At 40.2% G+C, this 12,891-nt stretch overlaps 1 protein-coding gene across 1 annotated transcript in view; it reads left to right on the top strand.

Moving 5' to 3' along the window:
- The first annotated feature begins 2,515 nt into the window (after positions 1-2,515).
- Positions 2,516-12,891, top strand: part of lrp2a (low density lipoprotein receptor-related protein 2a) — a 396,886-nt gene continuing 386,510 nt past the window's right edge. Inside the window, exon 1 of the mRNA XM_073047514.1 lies at positions 2,516-2,636. Within this exon, the coding sequence (XP_072903615.1) occupies positions 2,570-2,636 (67 nt within the window). The 5' untranslated portion in view covers positions 2,516-2,569. The remainder of the gene's footprint in view (positions 2,637-12,891) is intronic.

The following is a 12,891-nucleotide window of genomic DNA, read 5'->3' as shown; positions in this document are numbered from 1 at the left end:
ATCCTGTATTCTTTCCAGCCTTTTAATGTGCTTAACAAAAGTTGAGATATTGGATTTTCTTTTCCTGTAAAAAATGTCATTTCTTCCCCAAAACCAGTTTTTTTGATAATTGGGGAGATTGGGGCTGAGAGAGAAATGGATCAACTATAAGAAAATGGCGAGTAGACTCGATGGGCCAAATGGCCTAATTTGCTCCTGTTATGGTCTTCTTATCATAGATTGACGATGGCAGTTAGTGAGAGTCTTTTACATCCTCGAGTTATCTTTAAATCAGCGGATCAATGTTAATAACGAATGCCAAAATAAAATACACTGATTCAGCAAAAAAAAAACCCACAACCGTATAAATAGATTCAGATTGAATAAGAATGTTTGGTTTGTATGTGATGCGAAAGTTTAACTTTGGCATGTACTCAGGGTAAGTTTGCGATTTAGAGTTTGAACTCAAAATAAAGTCCAAACTTTTGTTAAGGTAAGTACTCCCTCGAAAATGCCATCGAAGCAAATTTTAAGGGCACCGATAGACAGTGACCGGACTTGTCCAGTTGTTTAACTGACTTAAGGACACCTTCATATTCCCTTCTATTAATAATTAGTTAATTGCTTAAGTCTACCAATATGGACTAGTAATAGTAAGCAGACTATTAAAATTAACTTTGCTCTCTGACACCTTTTATTGCTTCAGTTTCATGTAAATTTCTACAATTATGCGAATCATGGGGATAAGAAATAACTGGAAATTCCATTTGGCTTAACTTTACTTTCAAAATAAATTATTAACGTGAATAACACCGTAAATCCTCCGATTGAATTTAACGGCCATGCGCTGCCTGGATCCACTGTCTGCCTTCTAGTCAACACTGCTGTGTTTATTCCGACTTTCCTTTAAAGCACATCATTTACTTCAAGGTGACTTTGCACAATATACACTGTTATAACGAAAGAGTACCAGAGAGTTTTCTTAAGAAAACACAATAAATACATTTTATGAGCCTTTCAAAATGCTGTTGCTGACTCGAGCGTTAGCCTGATGACGTTTAAAGAACTGCAGTTTCAGCCCGGGTTCGCCAAAACGTTTGATGGTAATTTGGCGATAATACTGGTTACAGAATTCCTAATTCAATTCGACCACCTAGCTGTTGGCATTCACAACAGTTTAAATTGAATGTTATATTTGCATGTTTATTCATTATCAGCATTTTCTCATTTGGACGAATATAAGCGCCCAGTTGACTAGTTGGGTGTAAACGTTATTTTAGTTTTATTTTGAGGTTAATAAATGCATCAACTTATTGAGAATATATCAGACCCAGCAATACGATACCGAGCCAGTAAGACATCTCTCAAACTGCTCATTGTCTGCAAATTGATTTGTACTGTCCAATGTATCGTTTTGTGCATGTCCTACGTAGCGTTTCGAAGACGTGCTACACCTATTTGGTATTTTTTCATTACAATTTTAAATCTCATTTGGCGCAATCCTTTGGTTCTCTCTTCCCGGGGCAGCGGTAAGGATTAGCCGCTTCATCACCAGCCTCATAAAGAAGCGCAGCTGGTTACATTTGGTCAGCTTGACTCTTGCTGTGAAACCACGACAAGAATTTCATCAAGTTGGCAACAATAAAACAAAAGAGCAACAAAAGAAAGAAAAGATTAATAGAAGTTTTGGAACTTTCTAAAAAAAATTGTAAGGGCCATCTGAGAAGTGACGGGCTTTCGGTTGTGTTGGAGGAATGAGGGTTGCAGGCGTTAGTTGGGGAGTGGGTAGTGTCTGGGACATTCCTGATGATGGAGGGTGTGGGAAGGTTTGCTCTTTGTGATGGGGAAGTGTCAGGAAGCTCATTGAATATGCTGATCTGACCCTCGTGCTGTACTGCAGCGCCAAATGTTGACCCCGGTGCTGTGCCGTACCACCACCATGCCGCCCTGAACATGCATAACAAACATCCCCACACCGGGAAATACAGCAACTTTACTATAACTACCAAGTAAGTATTTCATGGGGCTGATTGGCAATATTAAATAAAAGTGTGTGCTACGTATCTGACTGAAACAGTATAAAATGCTTTCAGTTTAGATTGTAGATAAAATGTAAAATTATCACGTGTTTGGAAAAAACAACGCAAATCAGAAAAATGAAGGATATACAAGGAGAAAAAGTTGATAAACGTCTTTACAGCTTATTTCATATCCATCCTAATTTCAATTCAGATTTCAAAGCAAGTTGAACAGAGCTGCTTTAGTAATCGGAGCGAAATGCTAGAATGCTGTGGCAATATTATGTATGAAATACCGTGCTCATAACGGTTTGGGGGATTACAGACAGTTCCCTTATACAGCGGACAGCTTTGCGGTATGCTGCATCCAGGGCCGCTGTTAGCAGCGCCCTCTGAGCAATGAGCGGGTTTGTGCAAACGCTGTCCCCACTTTCGAACACGCCTTTTCCCAGCTAGCATCAGGAGAGAAAATAAAGAGATAGCCGGGCTGTACATCAACCAGGTTCCACAACCTTCTCTTACAAAGCCAGCTTCAGCAGAGGCTGGGGAAGAATCCGACACAGGGCTGTAGTATGGCCGGCCAGTCATGCATACTATTTCTTCTTGCAACTTTGCTCAGAGTTCAATGCAACCCAGAAGGTAAGAAGTTTTACAAGATTAGAAATTTTCTAATTTTCTAGGGAAAGTACTTCTATATTATTTTATCCACTCGAATGCAAAATAGCGTGTTACCTAGAATAATTACAGTGCTTTTTGTGAAGTACATTGTACCACAACCACAAGTACGCTTTTAGTTAGGAATGCTGTTTCCCTTGGACTGGAGAAATTATTATTCCACTGAATGAAATTTAACATGCAGGAGGCATTTTACTGGGCATAAATCTCATCTCTCACAATGTAATTAGCACTTAATTTTAACATGCATTTGAATTGCCATTAGGATATATTACAAACCTATTAAACTGGCGCTGAAAAGCGATGAATAATGGACCCAGCAGGATGCATCAGGTGAAAATTGTGCTTGGGTACTAGGGACAGTGTGACTGAATTCCGCTATTCACCGCATATCGCGATCGTTTCAACTGTAGTTCGCGATATTCCCTGTGTTTGTGACAATTTTGAAAAATAACACGCAGTACTTTTATCTTCGACCATTTGCCCCATTCGTCAGGTGAAAGGTTTTACCGCATTTCAAAACAAAATGACAGCAACCAATATTTCTTCCATTGCAACAAAGCACAACTCAGCTACAGATTTGAAATTCTTCTTTACGAACTTTTGGTGAGTTGTCTTGTTGCTAGGTAACATGGGTGGGCATGTGACCAGCAGATTTGGGGAATCTGTTAATTGGTTTTGTGCTTTTAATCTGGTTTTCAGATCCATGCCTTCTTTTACTGTATAGTTTTGTAGAATTCTTATTTACTTTCCTTGGTACACACTGATGTACGGTGAGACTTCTCGACCATTTGTTGATCAGGGAAGCTGCTGGAAATATTTAAGAGTGCTGCGTGTTTTGGGGTCTGCACGTACATTACTGCGCGGCGCTCAAAATGCTCCACTGTAATCTCTTCCCGTGGCTAGCGTAATCTCCTTAAAGTAAATCAAGTAATCAGTTATCCCACTGCTGCTCGGAAAAGCAGAAAATCTGTTTCAAAGTAAGTTTCTATAAAACAATAGGTCAATATTTTCCTCATTTCCATGCAGAATCCGTAACTAACTGTTTTAAGCAATGTACATCTGAAACATTTTAACTAACGAGTGGTTGAAAGAATAGCATTTGCTGCAGTTGAAAAAATACCTGTTCAAACTTTTCTTTTGTTGTGCTCAGGACGGGGCCTCTAATCTTTTATTGGTGTGATTACTCAATGTCCCATGGATTTTAAATAGATCGATCTTAAAGCATGCGTTATGATGGAAATTTCTTTGAATTCTAGCCACTTCATTATGTGAATTGGTCCTTTTATTTAATTTGATATTTTAGGATATTATAGAATAATGTGTTATAAATGTTTTATACCACAGATATCTCATTTATTTTTATATCCAACTCTGGTGATCCCCATGCACACAATTGGTTGAATGGCCTCCAGTGACATAAATAATAACTATTCTTTGATCAGTGATTTTACATTCAATTAGATTATGTTTTGATGAGAATATAACAGCAAGGATATAATGTTGAGGCTTTATAAGGTACTGGTGAGTCCTCACTTAGAGTATAGTGAGCAATTCTGGGCCCCTTATCTAAGAAAGGGAATGCTGATGTTGGAGAGGGTTCAAACGAGATTCACAAAAATGATTCCAGGATTGAAAGGCTTGTCACATGAGGAACGTTTGATGGCTCTGGAAACTCTACTCTCTGGAATTCAGAAGAATGAGGGGTGACCTCATTGAAACCCATCAAATGTTGAAAGAACTCAATATAGTGGTTGTGGAGAAGATGATTCCTGTGGTGGGGGGAGTAAGACCAGGGAACACAGCTTCAGAATAGAGGGGGGTCCTTTTAGAACAGAGATGAGGAGGAACTTTTTTAGGGAGAGGGTGGTGAATCTGTGGAATTCATTTCCACAGGCAGCTCTGAAGGCCAAGTCATTGGGTATATTTAAGGCAGAGGTTGATAGGTTGCTGATTATTTAGGGCATGAAGGGATACGGGAAGAAGGCAAGAGACTGGGGCTGAGAAGGAAAATGGATCGGCCATGATGAAATGGTGGAGCAGACGATGGGTCAAATGGCCTAACTCTGCTCCAGTATCTTATGGTCTTGTGTCTTTTAGCTGAATACATGGTGGTCATATTGACTGGGTTACACCTCCACTCAAACTTTATGAAATTGGCATATTTTCAAAATATTCAAAGAGGACTGTAAATTGCATGCACTCTATATCTCAAAAAATTACAGTCATCCCACCTCTCCTGGAAGTTCGTGAGACTCCTGCATATTGATAGCAGCTCCCTGACGCCTGCAAATTATATACAATATCCCGGAAATCGATTTTTTTGAGGGAGAGGGAGAGAGAGAGAAAGAAAATCCTGATTGGTCTCTCTTTGTGCTAAGTAGACCTATCAGTTTTCTCTGTGGGTGGGCTTTACAGTCGACCTCTCTCTCTCTTTTATTGTCCATCAGTTCAGTTTAGTGTCCTGCAGCGCCATGGCAGAGTGTTCCAAAGAAAGTAAATGTGATCAAGGCAGATGCAAGAGAACCTTGAAGGACTGGTGTCAGACTACAAAAGTTTACCAGTTGATGAGTTTTGGGGGAAGCTGTCCAAGGTAAAATCTGTGAGTACAGGGCAGTTGAGATTCAAAGAGCTCTGCCAGTTGATGAAGCTGGTTTTGGTCCTGCCAAATTCTAATTGTGATGTAGAAAGGGCATTCAGCATGGTGCGTCACATCAAGACAGAATTCAGAAGTCAGCTGTCTCACAAAACACTTGTGAATCTGATGTCTTGCAAAATTAACAAATCCATTGACACAGACTGCTATGAGGTTGAGACTTCCAGCAAAATGCTTAAATCTGCCAAGCAAGCCACATCACAGTACAAGGAAAGTTTGCAAAAGAAATTGAAAAGCTATTTGTATTAGCATTTAGCTATTAGCATTGAGACTGCCAACAAAATACTCAACAGGGAATGTGTGTGTGTGTGTTCCAATAGTTTCAATATATGATCAAATAAATTGTTGTGTTCTTTCATAATCAAATGTCCTGTATACATACACCCTTGGAGGTCGACCGGGGGGGTGGGGGTGGAATATGGGGTTGCCGGGGCGGGGTGGTGGTGCTACCTCCCTGAAATGAGTTTTTGCAGGGTGGGATGTCTGCAACTAACAAATTAAAAATGTAAAATAACTCATATAGAAGCTCTGAATATCATATAAAGACATATACAAAAACAATAATCTTTTCAATTTTTTATGAACTTACAGTACTCTTTATCTAGTGCTCAACTGTATCTCAGAATTCAAGGAGAGCAGAATTCTTTGAGCTGTAATCAAGTCCATTATTGCTTTCAGTCTTCTTACATTAATAATGTAAGAATTAGGGCCACACAAATGCAAAACTCTGGAATATTGTAGATGAAGCAGTATAATTGAACAGTATAACTGAGGCTGCGGGGCCGGGTCCGGGCCCGAGATGAGGAAAGACCACAGGTTCGACTAACTTACGTGCTGAGCAGAACTGGAAAGGTCAGGTCAGAAAGGTCAGAATTGGAATGGAGGTGGTGAGGTCTAGACCTGAGAGCATATCAAAAGCGGTGGGGCGCAGACCTGAGTGTATTGAGGCTGTGGGGACCAGGCCCAAGAATGTATTGAAGCAGCAGAGCCCAGGTCTGAGAGCAAGGAATGATCCGAGATCTGGCTGATTTAAGCGGCAAGCCAGATTGAAAATGTTAGGGTGTTGGGGCCAGAGGTGAAGGATGGGCCATTTCACCTCACTGTTCCACGAGGTTTATTCATCTTTGCTCTGAACTGAGGCTGTGGCCTGCCACTGATGGGCTCCTGGATCGGCTTCAGTGATAACTGGCTTTGTGGCTGTGAGCTCACTTTTGTGAACCTGGGTCCTGTATGTTATCTGATTACTTCTATTGTTTGCATGATTTGCTTTTTTCTGATTGGGTGTTTGACGGTCTTCTTTTTAATGGGTTCAGTTGGGTTTCTTTGTTTTGTGGCTGCCTATAAGGACTCGAATCAAAAGGTTGTTTATAGTATATATACTTCAACAGTGTATTTTTAACTTTGAAATGTATTTAATTAGTTATTGTAAGGAAAGCATATTTAAAAAAATTATTTATTTTGCAAAACAATAGAGAGTAGGCCCTTTGAGCCACGCCTCCACAACAACTCCCAACATCCCCGAATTAAACCTAACCCAATCACAGGACAACTTAAAATGACCAGTTAACCTCCCCGCTACGTCTGTGGACTGTGGGAGGGAACCAGAGCACCCGGGAAAACCCTTGCATTCCATGGGGAAGACTTATACCTTATAGATGAAGCCGGGATTGAACTCCAAACTCTGAAGCCCAAACTGTAATAGCGCTGCACTAACTGCTACACTGCCATGGCTACGTCAATTTGTTTGATCGTGGCTCAAATAAGCAGAAAATGCAGGGGATATTCAATGGGTTGAATGGCATATGTGAAGTAAAGTTACTATTTCAGGGCAATGACCTAAAACAGAAGTAGAAAAAAAGAAATCAAACATGTTTTAAACTGCCAAGAAGAGGGAGGAGTGGAGAGAACAGGAAGGTCTGTGACAAGGCTGAGACCAAGAACCACACAAATGATAGTTACAGCTGAGAGGTTGTGGTGAACCAACATTAGTCACAGACAACAAGACATAGAGAAGGGAGATTAATAAAAATAGAAAAGGAAGAAATTAAAACAGATAAAAGTAATTGCTGAAATCAAGATTCAAATTGAGAGAAGTAAAACTTTTTTGCTAAGGTGTTTAAACTGTCCTCCTTTAAGACATCTAACTCAATGTTTTAAATAATTGGCAATATCTAATTTCTGGCTGGCAACAGAGTTAACAGGCAAGAAGGCAGTTGTATGTTTTCATCTTTGTTCCAGAGGTAAATGATGTTGTACTACTTCATTACATGTTTGACGCTTTGAAATATAATGTCCCAACTTTGGTTATGCAAGTCAAGAAATTATTTTCAATGATTAGATATGTCATACCCTGTGTGATACAGTGCTTTATCAGAGCCTTTAGAACATAGAACAATACCGCACAGGAACTGGCCTTTCGGCCCGCTATGGTATACCAACTGAGCTAAAAAGCAAATCAAAGTCACCTAAACACTAATCCTCCTACCTACACCATATCCATGGCCCTCCATCTTTCTTATATCCATGTGACTATCCAAACATCTCTTAAAAGCCTTTAATGTGCAGTTTTTGCCTCTACCACCATACCAGAAGTGCATTCCAGGCATCCATGACTCTGAGTAAAAAAAACTTACCCCTTGCAACCCCTTTGAACCTACCCCCTCTCACTTTCAATGCATTCCCTGTGGTATTAGACATTTCAACCCTGGGAAACAAATACTCTCTGTCCACTCTATCTATACCTCTCATAATCTTGTAAACCTCCATCAGATCTCCCCTCAGCCTCTGGTACTCCAGAGAAAACATCCTAAATTTACTCAGCCTCTTGTGATTGAACATGCCCTCTAAACTAGGCACTATCCTGGTAAACCTCTTCTGCACCCTCTCCAAAGCCTCAACATTCTTCCTATAGTGGGGTGACCAGAACTGTAAGCAATACTCCAGATGTGGCTTAGCCAGAGTTATCACAATTACTGAAAAAATAAAATTTATATGAGGCCCTCTGTTGATTGGGGTTGACCATGGACGTTGCGTTTCAGCTGTCTACGTGATACGCAAGCCAGGGTAGTACGAATATGGAGAGCAAGTTGTTACCCATGTAACAGGGTCCCCCTCTCCTTGCAGCTATGAACCCAAATGAACGGCTGAGACTGATATAGTTTGGCACCAGCAGTGCTGCACGAGTCACCAACTAGTGTTGAAATCAATGTAGGACTGCCTTAAGGAATCTCAACTCATATTTATTACTAAGTATTCTGAGATTTAACTAGTGTTTCCAGTTTTCAGCCCGCTGCTGTTCACACTCTTGACGCATGACGATGTCGAGAATCCAGCTCAAACCGCGTCATCAGGTTTGCAGATGACACAATAGTGGTTGGCCTATCAAGAACAATGAGGAGGTGGAGCAACTGGTGGATTGATGTGAGAAGAACAACCTCAGCCTGAATGTGGATAAGACAAAGGAAATCATTGTGGACTTCAGGATGGTGCAGATAAACCATCCCCCTCTGTGAATACACATGGCTTCTCCATAAAGGGAGTTAAGTGCACCCAAGATCCTGAGAGATAATATTACAGATGACCTCACCTGGTCCCTTAATATCACCTCCCTGACCAAGAAGGCACAGCAGCACCTCCCTTCTTAAGAAGATTAAGGCAAGCAAGTCTCCCACCTCCCATCTTAACTGCGTTTTACAGGAGCACCATTGAGAATGTCCTGTCAAATTGTATCTCCATCTGGTATGGGAACAGTCGAGCATTGGACCAGGAGTCCCTAAAGAGGACTGTGAGAACAGCTGAGAGGATCATAGGGGTCTCCCTACCATCCATCAGGGACATTTATCAGGAGCACTGCATACGCAGGGTCCTTAGTATTATTAAGGATCCCTCCCATCCATCCAGCATCCTCTTTGACCATCTACCATCAGGCAGGAGACTCCAGTGCATAAAGATAAGAATGGCCAGGATGAGAAACAGTTTCTTCCCCCAAGCTATTTGGCTTCTGAACTCCCAGCCACTGTGGTTCAGTGAAACATTGTCTCGTTTATATGTATATATTATATGGTTATATAGGTTATATACATGTATATAGTTAAATGACAATGGACTTGACTGTTCATTTATCTGTGAAATTTAGTGCTCCTCATTTTTTAACATTTAAATCTATGAATGAACAACAAGATATTAGACAAACATTTCGACTGAGGAATGTACCTTGTGTTTAAAACAGGAATAGAGGACACAAGGGGCATACAGCACAACAATGACCCTTTTTGTTATCCCAACTTGTACTGTAGGGCTGGAATTTTGAAGTGTTTCAGGGTGGTATTGGTTTTCTGATAGTATATAATGATCCTGGATTATTTTAGCACTAAGGGAATGATCCTTTGGTTTGACATGTAGAGGAATGTGATTTGACTGAACAAAGGTGCTTGAAGTTGTCAGTGTCTTTCTTTAAAGAAGCTGACAATCTATTTTCTCCAGCCCCTTGTCAAGCATCAAATCTGCGGAGTGTATTTAAGGAATGTTATAAGCAGGTGATTTTCATGGGTGAATATAGCAGATTTTGAATAAATTAGTATATTAAGCAGGTTCTGCATCTGCCCACACCTCAGTCCTCTATCCATATAAGCAAGCCGTCAAACTGGGGATAGAGAATGGTAGAAACCAATCTGCAATTTGAGAAGCTCTTGGTTACACTGGACAACAAAGGTTTTGCTTTCTGAATACTTTTGGGTGTACCTTGTGGATTTTGGGCTGATGATCATGACAATCACCATGAAATTTCCCTATCATCACCATTTTTTGAAATTGCCTATATTTGTTGTTTCAATTCATAATTCTAGTCAATTAAAATATTGCACCCAATGTAAGCTGCAAAGTTTTCTATCTTGGCCGGGCATGCCTGGGCATGCTTAGTCAGGGTGGACGTTGCATGGCAGGACAGGTTTTAGAAAAATAGGACATGGAGTTTAGAGGAGGCAGATGAAGTTGCCATGATACATGAGCCAAAAATGGAAAGTGACATTGATACTGAAACAGACTTTAAACCCTTTATGTCTAGTGAGCCTCATCTGATAAGTCAATCTGAGTTAAGTGACCTGGTCAATGAATTGGGTTTGTCAAATATAAAAGCAGAATTACTACATTCAAGTCTTCAAGGATGGAACCTGCTCTCACCAGGCACAAAAATTACCATGAAGGATTTTGATATTTGAGATAAACGTTACCCAGAATAACTGATGCCAGGATTAAGGAAGGCATTTTTGTTCGTCTACAAATCAGACAGGTTATCAAAGAACTTCTAGTGGGACCAGAGAAAATCGCATGGAAGGCATTCAAAGATGTTGAAATTTTTTCTTGGCAACTACAGAGCATCAAACTATATGCAGCTGGTGGACAACATGTTCCAAACATACAAGACCATGAATTGCAACTTGTCCCTAAAGGTTCATTTTCTGTATTCCCATTTAGACAACTTCCCTGCAAATCTTGGTGCTGTCAGTGATGAGCATGGTGAAAGGTTTCACCGGGACATTGCAGTCATGGAGAAATGATATCAGGGCAACTGCAATCCATCAATGTTGGTTGATTATTGTTGGACACTTAAGTGAGAAGCCTCCGACGCTGAGTACAAACAAATCTCATCAACAAAACATTTTTAGGTTAGTTGAATTATTGCAAAGCATCAGCACTGTTGATGCAATTAAACACATAATATTTAATATAAGTTAATTTCCTGTTTCATGAAATTCCTATATGATGCAAGTAGTCTGAAATTATATTCCTGTTCAGCTTCAAGAGGCCTATCATAGAGACAAAACAATTATGAAGAAGTAACACTTTTGAAAATAAATTGTTGTCCAGTGTTACTGCTGGAATATCATCAGGAGAAGGCACTGAGCTCAAAGTCATACTGAAGAGGAACAAGCTGCCAGTTGATATCTTGCTCCTCAACCTCAAATACCATCATTTGAGGAAGGTCCTGATGTGTGTTCCCAACCAGAAATTAGGTATACTTCATATTTACAAGTCTTAGACCATAACATATCGGAGCAGAATTAGGCTATTTGACCCATCAAGTTTGCTCCACCATTTCTTCATGGCTGATCCATTTTCCCCTCTGCCCCAATCTCCTGCCTTCTTCCTATATCTCTTCATTCCTTGACTAATCAAGCATCTTATCAACCTCTACCTTAAGTATACCCAATTGCTTGGACTCCACAGCTGCCTGTGGCAATGAATTCCACAGATTCACCACTCTCTGGCTAAAGAAATTCCTTCTCATCTCCGTTCCAAGTTTTAAGGGGAGTTTAATCTGTGAACCTAAAGATCAGAAATAACTACATCCATTACCTTATTATTTTGGGAGTGAACCTCAACATTTCCTCAGGATAATTGTTTGGCTTGTGCAGAAAATCCTGAAACAGTACAGTCAGAGTAGAGCCTTAACATAAAGGGTCTCTGTTCTCTTTACCACTTTGACATTCTTGAGACAACATAAAAAAAGAAAAAGTGGCTCTCCAACTCTTCAAAGCATTTATTATGGTAGCAACCAATTTTCATTTTTACGATCAATATTTCTGTCATTTCACTAATTACTGTTCGCCATTATCAATTTCAATCATAGATCTAGCAGAAAATACTTCTGATGCGGGGCCTAGATGAAGATGGAAAGGATCCAAATGCTGGAGTATCCCAGACTAGAATTGAGACAGGATTTCAAGATTGAGACGAGAACAAGCTTCTTGACTAGATGAGACAAGAAACTGACAAAACTAGATGAGAATCCAAATGAGACAAGAATCCTAAACTCAATCACAGACTGAACTAAAGTTGAGCCCCAAGCCTGAATTCAGGTGCTCTTTAAATATCCAGATCTTGGCACCAAAGCATGGCAGCTAATTAGTGGAGCAGACTAGAATCTTCAAAGGGATCATTCCCACTATCCATACTCCAGAAAATCAGAGCGTCTAAACCTTAGAGGCTGGCACAATCGGGTGCATACCATAACAATACTGAGTTTTCGATATTAGAATTTTGGTTAAATTCTTACAAAAGATGGCATCATTTACTCTTGAAATTGTATATTCTTCTGCAGATACACATATAAAGAAAGCTCTTGCTAAATAATTATTTATTCTTATGGATTTCATCACAAGGTTACACTAGAACAGCCAACAATAGAGAAATTTGTTCAAAATTGAGTGACTTTCATGTCTGTATTCTTACCTAGGTTGTCTAAGATGTTTATACACTACTGTTATTGTCAATATGGAGCGGAGTGTGAGTTTGTAAATCTGGCGGAAGCAAAGGATGTTGGGAATGGTGAGGGTGGAGTGCCATGGGAGGGGTGTGAGACAGGTGACAGAGAAGGGCCAGGTGCAGTGGATGGTATGGATGCAGACACACCCAGCCCTGAGATACCAGGCCAAGTCATTTCATTCCAAACATTAGATTTACTGATCATTAAACAACATCTCTCTGAGCTTCCTGCTCCCTCTGCTCTCCTTTCCCCTTTCCCAATCTGATTCTGCTCGCTCTGCCCCCTTCCCACTCTGTCCA

This window comes from Hemitrygon akajei, chromosome 5 (assembly GCF_048418815.1).
Source record: "Hemitrygon akajei chromosome 5, sHemAka1.3, whole genome shotgun sequence".
Classification (NCBI taxonomy): domain Eukaryota; kingdom Metazoa; phylum Chordata; class Chondrichthyes; order Myliobatiformes; family Dasyatidae; genus Hemitrygon; species Hemitrygon akajei.
This window is presented reverse-complemented; position numbering and strand designations above follow the sequence as displayed.